A 13182-nucleotide genomic window follows, 5' to 3' on the forward strand; every position below is an offset into this window, starting at 1 on the left:
ACAACATCTTTGCTCGCGCCAAGCTGGGCTATCATGAGTTAGCCATTGTTTGTGGATTATTCCTCGGCATCATGGTGACCCCGCAATTCGATCGCCTTAAAGCTATACTGAACGGGGATGATTCCTTAATTGGTATGGCAGATGAGGGTGAACATGGCGATTTGGTAACCTGCATTGGTTAGTGGGATTTGAAGATGTGCGACAATCCAAGACGAGCTGTTTCAACTTTCACGCCCTGACTTTGGAACTATGAATTATTATGGCTCGAGAGCGTTTGAACGAAGAATGGATTACTGGAAAAAGTTTGCTGGAATACGATACAACATATCAAAGAGCTTCCTCTTGTAAGTTGGGGGTATCAGAATGTCAGTTAAAAGGCTACCTAATCAAGATCTTTCAAAATTAAATCGTCATGAACAAGCTCACTAATCCAGCATATACCGCTACTTTCGAATCCAGGACAGATCCCTTCGAAGCCTCACCACTGGCTTCAAGCTCGGTCGAGTCATCTGGCGCAAACAAAACGCCCACTTTATTAGCTGCCTCTGCGTCGATTTCTTCGGGCGAGAGAATATCATTCGATAGCTCATCACAAGACGGCCGATCGTCATCCTCAGGAATCGAGTTGGTGACATTGATTGGAACGTCGAAGATGGTGTAGTGGTCATCGCCGTTGAGCCTAAAGTTTTGCCGGATGGAAATCTAGGTATATCGTCAGAACATATTCTAATAAGGTAAGAAAGAGTGTAGAAGTAGGTATTGCTCACGTTGTAAACACCACGGTCACTATCTCCTTCAGGTTTTCCATCACCAACGAGGCAGTCAGGCCACACCCAGTTGATATGCTTGACCGTGCTGCTTGGTTCTTGGGTCATGATCTCCCCGAGACTTGCATTATTAGCGGTCGCCGTTCCATTGGAGATGGTCAGGTTGCGACCTGACATGTAACTGTAGAGGAACATGTCGATACTGAAGATCTGGTTATCGTCATCTTCGTCATGCGGTGGCAACGGCAGCTTGCCGTTGGCAGTCACGTCTATAGCCACGTGCAAAGTATCTTGTATCAACAGTGTTAGTGAGGTGAAGCTATCGTCGACGGCGTAATGTCTGTCAACTTACCTCCTCCAAGCGGCGTGTTCGGCTGAGGGGCATCCAGCACCACAAAACCAGGTGTAAAGATCTGGCCATTGGAAATTGTAAAGTTCAGTCCCAGCACGCGCGCAGCCAGGAGCAGCACGGCTGTCAGTTGTTGCTTTGATGATAGCATTACCAGGTAGTATCAGTTACTATACAGGTCCTAGCAAAACTGAGGTGTGAGAAAATGTAACGGCAACAACAAATTCACCATCGCGGGAAATACGGCACAGGAGCCAAAATGACTACATCTTCTTTTTGAAACCGGAAATTGGGCTTGGCCGAGTATCCAATACAGCTGCAAAATCCTTGGGAGATGTTTGAGGACGGGGGCTTAGTCCTTGATAAAAGCAAGATTACAAGGGTGTTTTACCAGTAAATGAGGCTAGGCACATAGATAGTAAGGATGAATGATTGTTTCTCAGTCTTTTATCTTGAACTGATGGCATTCCGAGTTCGGTTCTGGGACATGCTTGGTGATAAATAGCATTGATTCATGAATATCAGACTTACACTCATAGAGTAATAATCGTTCAACCATTTGTAGTGTTGCAGTGCATTACGAGCAACAGCCATGTTTCAGAATCAACTGGACAGGGATTCAATAATCATTGAAATTTAAAATGCAGGGACCTAGCTACATAAGTACTGCTTCACCGGTTGAAGAAAAGAATTACAGCTCAAGAATTAAATATAAATAATTAAAAATTAAAAATAATTAAAAATTAAAAAAAAGCGAAATAACTATACATTGTTGACTTTTCAAGATGGAATTCCCGCCGTCACCAACTCGCAGCGGAATTACTTCCTTGAGTAGAGGGGCATTTACTAGCGGAGCCCCCCGATAGCCAAGAGCTAAGAACCACCAACACCGCCTGCTCAGAGCAAAAGATCCTCTTGAGTTACCAAATTGGCGGCTGTGGAGCTCTTTTTCTTTTATCGTGACAGAAGATATCTCACGATAGGGGAATCATTGGCTTCTAAAAGGATCGCTAATAGTTGTGATCCGAGGCTCTTGCCATTGCCCAACTCTAGCGCTAACTCAGGTTGTCAGGTCAGTTCCTCCAACCCCCTCCTCTCAGTAAAGGTGATCAGCTTCAACAACATCAAATCTTGATTCAAACACGTCTTTTTTCTTTCTTTTTCCTCATCTTGAATTTCAGGGGCCCCAGAAGCCCTTGCTCATTGGCGTATACTGTTGCATTCCACTCCATACAGCATATCCAACATGCGGCTGTCAAGTCTCGTTGCCCGGCACGGCTCCGTCCTTCGGCGCTGCTCCGGAGCCGCATCTCGGCCGGGCTGCTCTTATCCTCAACGCCGCCTCATGAGCTCCTCCTTGGCTGCTGTCAAGGACTTGCTCAAGATCTCGGACGAGATCACAGATGCTGTTGCCACCAACAAACCCATCGTTGCCCTTGAGTCAACTATCTACACTCACGGAGCCCTGGGCAATGAACTCGCCCTCCAACATTCAGATCTTGTCCGCAGCAATGGAGGTATTCCCGCCATCATCGCCATTGTTGATGGTGCTCCTACTGTTGGGGCAACAGCATCTGACATCCTTCGCATGATCGAGAGTGGAAGCGCTGTCAAAGCATCCAGGAGAGATATTGCCTACCTTGCGGGAATGGTAAGTCAAGTCAGGTACTGCTTTTGGTCATGCCACGTGTGTGTAGCATTGTATCCATAGTCAACATCTTTGATATGCATAGGCTACAGGGCTGACTGAGATTTGCTTCAGGGTTTGACAGGACAGAAGATTCACGGCGGCACCACCATCTCAGGAACTATGTTGCTCGCCAGGCTTGCAGGCATTCGAGTATTTGGTACTGGTGGCCTCGGCGGCGTTCACCGCGGAGGCCATGACTCAATGGACGTTTCTGCTGATCTCACTGAACTTGGCCGAACACGGGTAGCTGTCATCAGTAGCGGTTGCAAGGGTTTCCTTGATATTCCCAGGACACTGGAATTCCTCGAGACCCAGGGTGCCCATGTGTCGACCTTTGCAGACGGACGGTCTGGAAAGATTGATTTCCCAGCTTTCTGGGCTCGTGATAGCGGCATCAAGAGTCCTTCTGTTGTTCACACTGAGAAGGAGGCTGCCGCTATCATTCTGGCCCAGGAGAAGCTTGGAATTGAGTCAGGCTTGCTCTTTGCCAACCCAATCCCGGAGGAATTTGGCATCCCCGCGCCTGAGATGCAGGCTTACATCGAACAGGCTGTCAGGGAGGCCAATGAGAAGGGCTTCACTGGCAGCGCCAACACTCCGTATATCCTGGGCAGGCTCAAGGAGCTCACAGGAGAGAAGGCCGTTATTGCTAACAAGGCGCTGGTAACGTCCAACATCACCCGGGCCACCAACATCGCTGTCGAACTCTCAAAACTGTTGTCTTCTGGTTCCGAACCAGTCAAGACTTTGTAAGTGCAGCGATGAATGGTCTCGGACGTAAATCTAATCGTAGCTATAGTAATTCATATTCTGCCGCTCCATCTGCACCTACATCTCCTGCTCCTACTGAGCTCAAGGTGCCAGAAGTAGCGTCTGACAGTAAGGTCGATATCCTTGTCGCTGGCTCTGTCGCTGTTGATCTGAGTTGTGACTATGCCCCAAAGTCGGGTGACGCTTCACCCGTCCTCCACACCTCGAATCCGTCTAGTATCAGCCAGTCAATCGGAGGTGTCGGCCACAATGTAGCTCTCGCTGCCCACTCTGTAAGCAAACATGCACGAGTACGGCTCTGTAGCATGGTTGGTGATGACGTGTAAGCGCGTTCTCGTATCGAGACCTGACCCTTATTGACGTGCTGTAGTGCTGGCAAGACCATTCTTAATGGGCTCGAAGCCTCCGGCCTTGACACCACCTACATTCGACAACTAGGCCATGAATATCACGGCTCTAATAGAACGGCTCAGTACGTTGCTGTCAACGATGCAAACAAGAATCTAGTCATGGCTATGGCCGATATGGGCATCTTCACAAACCACTCTTTTCCCGAATATTGGAAGTCTGCCGTCCGGGGAACCAAGCCCAAGTGGTTGGTAGTGGATGGCAATTGGAGCGAGAAAGATATTCGGGCATGGCTCAAGGCTGGCCAAGACCAAGGCTGCAAGATTGCATTCGAGCCGGTATCGACAGCCAAGTCTATGAACCTTTTCTGTCCTCAGAGAGGGCATCCGAAACTTAGAGTCTTCCCTCGACCCACGGTAGATATCGCTTCTCCCAACAGCTATGAGCTGGCAGCCATGTATTCCGCAGCTCGCGATAACGGCTACTTTGAGGCACCAGAGTGGTTCGACATCATCGATGCCTTTGGCATGCGGGGTGCTCGAGATCGGTTCGTTAATATGACTTCAGCCGAGCTGACTGACGCTGGTGTTCCCGTTCAGTCAGTTCAACTACTTCCTTATATTCCGACTATTGTAACGAAACTTGGTCCTCAAGGTGTTCTCCTGACCACTATCCTCGCAAAGGATGATCCCCGTCTGAAGGATCCTGACTCCGAAGAGTACATCCTTGCTCGCTCGATGAGCGACCACCCCAGCGTTGGTGGGCTCTATATGCGACTATTCTCTGTAGCTGAAAAGGTCCAGAACATTGTATCTGTTAACGGTGTTGGAGATACCTTCTTCGGTGTTTTAATCTCTGGGTTGGCTCAGGGTGGTAAAGTCGAAAACCTCATTGATGTTGCACAAGCCGGCTCATGTTTAACACTAAAGTCTCCAGAGTCGGTGAGTCCTGATCTACACAGACTCGAGAGTGTGTTGGCACAGGCAGCAGCAGAGTAGTGGGAGAAGGACGATTGAATACCCTAAAACAATTTTATCCTTTCTTCTCTTCTGGATTTCCCTGTAATTCCCGGCATCCTAAACTTCTCACATTTGCGTATACTTCCATTGAATCCTAATATCTACCTGCCTGCTAGGTACCTCGGTAGGCTAGACACCAGATCCGTACTTATGGGGGCCTGTGAAGGTCGCTGTGAGCTCGCCAAGCTCATTGAAGCCCATTCTTGAGTAATCTTTTCAGGGTTAACTTCTTCGAATAGTCTTGCTTGTCTTATACGGATGCATCATCAGCCTCGTTCAATCTTTGGTTTGATTGGTCACTACTCTGCTAGTGTTAAATTGAGAGAGCCAATCATAAAGAATCGCGTGCGCAAGGCTGCTCGGACCCTCTAAAAAAATTCCATGGCCTTAAACATTTCCAAACCAGAAACCGCAAAACTTACTCCAGTGAGCCGAAGGACAACAATGGCGCCACCACAAGACGAAGAGATGCTAGATACCTCATCTTCCTCCTCTTCGGAGAACGAGTCTCAATTTGACTCAGAAGATGAGGTTCTTCAAAAGAAGCCAACCATTGCGCTCTACGATAAAGATTCGGACGAGGAAGAGTTGGAGCGACTTGTTCTAGGTAATAAGGCAGGCTTCCGAGCGCAATTGTTCAAAGACGATGGGATTTTTGATAGTATCTGGGACGCGGAGGGTAAGGAACTCCAGCTTGTCGAGCAAGATCCTGGGCTGGAGGAAATCGACGACGCGGACTTGTTCATGTTCGACACGGGTGCTGGAGCAGGCGCTGCAGAGGTCACAAAGGCAGCAAAGCCCACCGATGGAAATGCTCCTGTATGGGAGGATAGTGATGACGACAGGCTAGCCATTTCCCTGGCTGGAGCCACTCGCTTACGAAAGCTGCGCAAGACGGAGGCCGAGGATCTTGTGAGCGGAACTGAGTACAGCAGACGGTTGCGACAACAATACCTCCGACTTAATCCCCTTCCAACGTGGGCGCGCGAGGCAGATGGGCGACCTAGCAAGCGAAGGCGATCATCTGCTGCGTCTGACTCTTCAGCAGACAGCGATCACGACTCTGAGATTTCTGCTCAGCCTCTTGAGAAGTTTCTTCGCGACGTCAACAGTCTGGCCGGGGCCGGATCGACCAAGAAGAGGCGCTTGCGACCCGAAGTCATTGACATCCAACGCACACGAGAGATTCCAGACAAGCACAAGGCCCCCGTCGCCAACCTTTCCTTCCACCCCGAGTTCCCGGTCCTCCTCTCCTCCAGCACCGCTTCTGTCCTCTACCTCCACCACATCGCGCCAGCCGCTCATCCTACACCTAATCCTCAGTTGACTTCAGTACAAGTCAAGCAAGTTGATGTTCGAAGGGCCGAGTTCCTGTATCCTCGGGGCGACAAGGTGTTCTTCGCCGGCCGACGAAAATACTTCCACCACTGGGATCTCAAATCAGGAACGGTGCAAAAGACAACTCAGATCCTCGGTCACAGGCTCGAGCACAAGACTATGGAGCGATTTAAGCTCAGCCCATGCGGTCGATACATGGCCATTGTTGCATCTACCAGAAAGGGAGGCGGTATCATCAACGTTCTGAACACAACATCTATGCAGTGGATTTCGGCTGCCAGACTCGCTAGTCAGAATGGCATTGCAGACTTCGCTTGGTGGAGCACTGGAAACGGCATGACCATCCTTGGTCGAGATGGCCAGGTTGGTGAGTACAGCATGGAGAGTCGCTCATTCTTGGGAATATGGCATGATGAGGGTTGTGTTGGTGGTATTGTCCTCAGTCTTGGTGGTCATCAGGGTCCAGCTGTACTGGGTGACGATCGATGGGTCGCTGTAGGTTCTAACAGCGGCATCACCAACATTTACGATCGGAACGAGCTTGTCGTACTTAAGTCGGAGGATGTATCTATCAAGGAGCGACCGACACCTAAAAGAGTCTTCGAGCAGCTTGTCACGCCCATTACACATATTGCTTTCTCACCAGATGGACAGCTCATGGCTTTCGGAAGCCAACATAAGAAGGACGCTTTGCGCCTTGTGCATCTACCGACTTGCACCGTGTACCGTAACTGGCCTACGGAACAGACACCACTTGGAAGAATCACTGCAGTCGCGTTCGGGAACCAGAGTGACTTGTTGGCGGTTGGTAATGACACAGGGAAGATTAGGCTCTGGGAGATAAGAAGTTAGACATTTAATGAACACAAAATGGCGCATGATTATCTGCAATCAATATCGTCTGTCACTCCATTGATGATCTATCCAGTATCCAGTGTAATGTCTTGTGTCTGATCCTTCTCCAACATACAGACATTGGTCAGTTGAACATGTGCTTCAACAGCGTCCGAAGTGGGCTACCCTTGGGCAGTTGGTGTCGGGGGAAGAAATCCTTCCTCTTGCGCGTCCAGACGATAAGTTCCTTTCTATTCTTGAAGAGCTTGACATCGTCGGGCCTGTTCTCACATTGCAGGAACTGCTTGATGTTGACGCTGATGCTCTTGAGCGCCTGCAGTAAATCAGCATCTGGAAGTAATCATGGGTATTTGAAAACTGACGTCTCGGCATTTGGTCTTGCTAGGGAGGTCATTCGGTAGGCCTAGATCGACACAAAGTCGCTGAAAGTCTTGCAGGGTGCCTTTCTTGAAGTACTCGTTCCACTGATCCATGAGGGTCGCATGTTTGCTACTGGGTTCGGACGAGTTGGAGGGGGTAAGGACGATGACACCGAAGCAATCAACTAGATCACTGTCTGAATCTTCATCGAGGGATCGAGTCATGACTGAGGTGGGAATATCGTGTTCAAGTTGAGTGAAGAGTGGTTATGCTGACTTGTTGGTGACTTCTGAGCCAGATCTTACGACAGAAGAGTATGCAGAATCGATATGTTTATGTTCTTGGGATAACATATAAAGGCACCAGTGATATTGACCAGGTCGAAGTGACGTTGTGGCTAGTCCTGTGACGAAGATGCGAATGGCCTGGCAACATTCACTTGAGTTACGAAAGACTTCCATAACTGCAGGCTGCCGTCTGCTGTCTGCCCATGAGGCAGTTATCCGCTACAGGCGGCCTTCACATCTCCACCTTTCCTTGTTCACTTTCCTAACCAGCTTCTGTGTTTTATCTGATTTGTATAGGTAGACATTAAGAATAAATGCCAAACGAAGCCACAGATAGCGTTTTCTAAACGCAACCACTACATAACGCGTTATGCACTACTTCTAGCAATAAGCTTATCATCAAGCCAACAAATTGTAAGATTGCTCACACGTACATATATATATATATGAATCAGTGCAAGCATTACAGTCTATTCGTCGAACTTTTTTGTTGGCACAGAGACAACAAACACTGGATCTAAGCTACTGTGCCAGCTCCATGTTTACGAGGATGTCTGGCGTCTCTGTCATTTAGGCTTTTTATCTTCAGGGACAACATACTCGTATGTCAAGAGATTCTTCACGCTCAAGAAAGCTCTACCGCCACTCATTTTGTTACTATCATATGCTCTAACTGCACGTCAGTCCTCAACAATAAGAAACAGCTGATCGGCTTCCATAGCTCAGTTGGTTAGAGCGTCGTACTAATACTTCACATCGAGTATCCGGTAATGCGAAGGTCTCAGGTTCAAGCCCTGGTGGGAGCAAGTCTCCAGTGCCTATCAGCTGTCTTTTTTTGACAGTTTGCAGTCTTTCTTATATTTATGATTCTCTGTGAGTTCATTGAGTCTTTTTGCAGTATATTTTAAGATTTCAGTGGTGTTGCTGTTGGATTGCCTAAATAGGCAATTCGCACCAGAGCAGCTACGGATAAAAGGAAGAAAGACCCTCAGGCTCGCAGACAAGGAATTGAAGCGGCATACATGTCCAACGAACATGATGAGATTTATTTAGTAATTTGCAATGATCGGACCGTTGTAGGGTATGGCAGCGAAAACTAATCTGAGATCACGGAGAAAATCGGGTGAAGGAAAGACAAGGATGAATGATAATGTCATGATGGAAATGCAGTTTGCTTTTTTGATGTAGAGGCTCTTCAAGGAGTGAGCGTTTGTAATACTTGCGGTTGAATTGGGCGTGCGCTGTATGTATGTAGTGGCACACATTGACATAAATGGCTATTCCGTTGTTAATTGGATGATACTGGAAAGGCCTCGAAATGGGCCTCATTAGAGAGCGAGGCAACTCTAATAAACCGGGGTTAATACTGCAATGCACGCACTGCGCTATGCAATGCAGAGTATGTACTGTGCGTAAATGCCGCCGGGGAAGCCTGGCATGCGTGCGCAAGCGTGGTCTGACTTCTTCGTGCTGGATGGCAGCAGACCCAGAATCCATGGTGAACGGAATCCTGAGTGGCCAGATCGTGACGCAGAATTTCGGCAGAAGTCGCTCGCGCGATAGGCATTTGATAGCGAAGCCGAGCAGTTGGATACAAACTTCAGTCCAGTTGGTAAAGCAGTTTATGAATAGATCTATGTCCGCGCGTATAGTATATCTCAGATTTACTTTGTACTTCGGGTATCAACGGCCTGTCGCAGCTGGGCGATAACCTCAGAGGGGTCCTTGGCCCCAAAGACAGCACTGCCTGCAACAATGACGTTGGCACCAGCGTCGGCAGCCTCGTCGATGGTCTTGGGCCCAAGGCCACCGTCGACTTCGATATTGAGCTCGGGATACTTTTCTCGTAGGGCCTGGACCTTGGGTAATTCTGATGCCATGAACTTTTGGCCGCCAAATCCAGGGTATACGGTCATGACGAGGACCATCTGTAGCTATATGTCAACTTGGCATGCTTCATGGACTACAATCAGTGAGACTTACATCAGGCCTCTCCTTCTCATCGCTGTTCTCCAGAATCTCCCACAACACATCGACAGAAGTGTCAGGCTTAATAGCAATTCCAGCTAGCAATCCCTGATCGTGAATATATCGGATGAGAGCCTTGGGGTTGGTCTTCTCGTCGGTCTGTTGCTCTGGGCTCTCAGCGGCACTGGAGAAGGCGGCCTCATAGTGGAAGCAGTAGAGGTTGCAGCCAGCTTTCTTGAACTCCTTGACCCATTTCTTGGGCTGGTATCCCGGTGTAAGCTACACGCTGTGTATTCGATTCCGAAGGACAATTCCTACCTCTGCGATCATCATATGACAATCAAAGGTGCCACGGCCATGGGCCTCTGTGGGCTGATCGACGTGTCCTCGAATAGATGCGACGACAGGCGGGCCGAATGTAATGTTTGGAACAAAGTGGCCATCCCTACAATGTCAGCATAGTTCCCTTGACTTTACTACTCGCGACCTACATGATATCAACATGAAGCCAGTCTGCGCCTTGCTCCATAGTACGGGCACAGTCATGGCCAAGCTGAGCAAAGTCAGCTGACAGAATGGAGGGAGCAATGATGGTCTTGGGAGCCATTGTTGGAAGTATACACGATCAAAGGAGGACCGTTCAAGAGTCGCGTATGATGGTGGAAAGAGAATTGGTCTGCAGTATCTTTTGGAACTCGTCAATGGTGGGGTTATTTACGAACGGGCACCTTCGATACGGTTCGTACATAACCTATACCTAGATACCAACCTAGGTCTATAGGTTAGGTCGGTTGTACAGGCTGTGGAGCTTTGACCTTGTAAGGCGGTATCGTCACGTGACTAGAGTTCGGGATGTGTCAGTATATGGATCGATTGTATACGCTTGTTTTGCCGTTTATTCAAAGCAACTGGGCGACACAAAATGTGTTTTTTCCAGGTCTTTAGATCGGTCAATGAATCAATGAATCCATCTATGCATTTTCTGCTAATTCCGTCCTAGATCCGTATTACCTATAACCTAAAGGGCCCCTTCCTTCTTAGGGCGTAGCGTGACAAAGGTACATTGATCAGGATTGCATAACTGACCCTTACCTACGGGCAGGTGCGAGGGGGGTTCTGCCGCATCGAACTAGCACGCTTGCCGAAGCTTGATAAGTGAAAAAATACTCGAGATATACCTAATTACTGAGATAACAGCTTGGGACCTGGGTGTTTGTTAATTGGTTATCTAGATATAGTTAAATAATGATATTAAGAGAAGATATGATATTATAAGGCTGTTGTAGATGATTGATGTTGATTGAACTCAGGAAGCCGCTAGGCGAGATTCTTGGGGAAGTCCAGCGGTATCCAAACGTAGAACAACCGCAGAGCCTGTGTCTTTGACCAAGGCCCTTGGTGACTCCTTACCCGCGTAGGGAGACAGACAGACAGGCTGCACGGCATGAATCGATGAATCTTTCATCCATAGAAGCGCCTGCCACGCTCGTCAATGGCTGCTGAATGCAACCGATACTTTTCAAGGCGTTCATTCAGCTGGCTGATATTGATTGTGGCCACCTGAAGTGGAATGATGTGGTGTGCTGGGCCGGGGCTCCGAGTTATGAGGCTTGAGCCGTGGTTGGTCAGCTTCCTCTTTGATACCCAGACTACCTACCAGTATGTACAACTCCAACAGGCTGTTGCCGAAACCGAGCAGACGCAGATGCCTAACGAGGATCGCGATGTCAAAAATAGGAAAACCAAGGGCGCATCAGTTGACCTCAATGTAATACACAGCCAATCACTCTGCCGAAATCAGAATAAGAAACTCTAACGGTTGACCTGGCTGGCTGAACCCGGAACTGCCTGACAACCCGTCATATGCCCAGGCCTCATCTCATCCCATGGTAACTTGGAGGATTATTATGGAAACTCCCCCGTACTGTACTGTACAGCACGTCAGCTGTCCGTGATTGTCCAGAGCTGACTTTCAAGTTCATGTCGAATGCGCCTGTAACCGAGAGCAAGGATTCGTCTTGGATGGATCCTGCAAAACCTTCATTCCTTGCTTTTGTATGCCCAAAGCTGGATGCGCACATATTCACCAGAGCCCTCACTTTGCACCCTCACCCTTGACAGTACCCTAACTTATCTACAGCCGAGAAAGCTGAACACATAAAAGATGGGGAAGAGCCGTCTGTCTTACTGCAGGTCATAAAAATTGATCTGAGGTAATGTATGTACCTTAGTAGCCAGGACCCAAGCCTGAGCCCAGATCTGAGCCTGGCTTCGTTTAACTTACATACATACCTAGGTACTGGAAAATTTCCATTCATAAACCCACTTATCGAATGATAAAAAGATGAGAGAACCAGCGGCCAGCCCAGGATTAAATGGGTAATTTTGCAGTGGAGGTTTTCTGATGCAGGTATCCACTGAGGCGCCATAAGCTCGGACCCAGCCTCCAGCTTCCAGGGGATGTAAGGTCGGTAACCCGCACTAAGACCCATACCTGGTGGAGGTACATAATGACTTGCACGAAAATGCAAGGAGGTAGGTGCTTGTTAGGTATCGGATCTTGGTAGCCGTTTACAAATGTCGATTTTGGTGGGGGTGGAGGAAGAAATTTGGAAAGAAAAGTCGAAGGAAGTCGAGTGGTACATGATCCTTAAATGAAAGAGCTCCAGATAAATCGAATTACTTTAACTTAACCACGTAACTACCTAGGTATTCCCAGAGGCTGGTTGATCGACAATTAAATAAACGAAAACGTCACGCCATCGCTATCATCAAGATGCCCATGCCCACCAAACCGTTACTTTAAACGGCAAAGAGCAGGGTCTCTGTCCTCCCTCCTTCTCAGCGGGTAGAATCCAGCATCTGCTAGCCAAGCATGGACACCACCCAAGCCCAGGGCTGTGGCATGATCCCAGCCGTTGCCTACGAAGAACATACGGAGATCTAAGAAGACCCAACACCGGGGGTTCCCTCCAGCCCGGCGTCTCCCGGTACAGAAGTGTTGGATCATGACAAAATGACAGTCCACTTTGTCAGAGACACCACCATATGCGCCGGGTGCTGAGCACTCTGACCTGGGGAGAATCGATCCATGTGCCAACTCCAATACCATTATCCATGGAAGCCGGAAGCACACACGGGATATGGATGGCGAGCAACACCAAGCAAGAGCCTTAAAAAGACCCGCCGTGATTCATGCGCCGTGGCAGGCGGTTCTCCCCTCCCACCTTATAGTCACCAGTGAAAACCCATCTTTTGCTATTCGCGATCCTCACAAAGCATTAGTGCTTCTACTACTTAGCTTGACCAGCCACAGGTTTTCTCTTTCCTTACCTTACACGGCTACTATAGGATAGGATCTTTACCCGTATACGGACACAGTTGGTGTTCCATTCAACTTGCGCCAGCGCACGCACATCCTTGGAAACGC

General features: G+C 48.7%; 5 protein-coding genes; 2 read left to right on the forward strand and 3 right to left on the reverse strand.

Moving 5' to 3' along the window:
• Positions 1-402: 402 nt before the first annotated feature.
• Positions 403-1267, reverse strand: FFUJ_01006 (uncharacterized protein; the record flags this gene model as incomplete). XM_023568740.1 has 3 exons in its annotated part: positions 403-702; positions 768-1057; positions 1120-1267. The coding sequence occupies 3 exons, from the start codon at positions 1265-1267 to the stop codon at positions 403-405; spliced, it is 738 nt and encodes a 245-aa protein (XP_023424526.1).
• A 1095-nt stretch (positions 1268-2362) lies between these two features.
• On the forward strand, positions 2363-4923 carry FFUJ_01005 (carbohydrate kinase-like protein; the record flags this gene model as incomplete). XM_023568752.1 has 4 exons in its annotated part: positions 2363-2767; positions 2879-3555; positions 3606-3899; positions 3948-4923. 4 exons carry the CDS (start codon positions 2363-2365, stop codon positions 4921-4923), a joined length of 2352 nt encoding a protein of 783 aa, XP_023424527.1.
• Positions 4924-5388: 465 nt separating this feature from the next.
• FFUJ_01004 (related to UTP18 Possible U3 snoRNP protein involved in maturation of pre-18S rRNA) lies at positions 5389-7134 on the forward strand (the record flags this gene model as incomplete). The annotated part of the gene is made up of 1 exon (XM_023568763.1): positions 5389-7134. One exon carries the CDS (start codon positions 5389-5391, stop codon positions 7132-7134), a length of 1746 nt encoding a protein of 581 aa, XP_023424528.1.
• Positions 7135-7261: 127 nt separating this feature from the next.
• On the reverse strand, positions 7262-7721 carry FFUJ_01003 (uncharacterized protein; the record flags this gene model as incomplete). XM_023568774.1 has 2 exons in its annotated part: positions 7262-7450; positions 7500-7721. 2 exons carry the CDS (start codon positions 7719-7721, stop codon positions 7262-7264), a joined length of 411 nt encoding a protein of 136 aa, XP_023424529.1.
• Positions 7722-9448: 1727 nt separating this feature from the next.
• FFUJ_01002 (probable RPE1-D-ribulose-5-phosphate 3-epimerase) lies at positions 9449-10359 on the reverse strand (the record flags this gene model as incomplete). XM_023568785.1 has 4 exons in its annotated part: positions 9449-9712; positions 9768-10013; positions 10071-10197; positions 10244-10359. 4 exons carry the CDS (start codon positions 10357-10359, stop codon positions 9449-9451), a joined length of 753 nt encoding a protein of 250 aa, XP_023424530.1.
• Positions 10360-13182: the final 2823 nt, after the last annotated feature.

This window comes from Fusarium fujikuroi, chromosome FFUJ_chr01 (assembly GCF_900079805.1).
Source record: "Fusarium fujikuroi IMI 58289 draft genome, chromosome FFUJ_chr01".
Classification (NCBI taxonomy): domain Eukaryota; kingdom Fungi; phylum Ascomycota; class Sordariomycetes; order Hypocreales; family Nectriaceae; genus Fusarium; species Fusarium fujikuroi.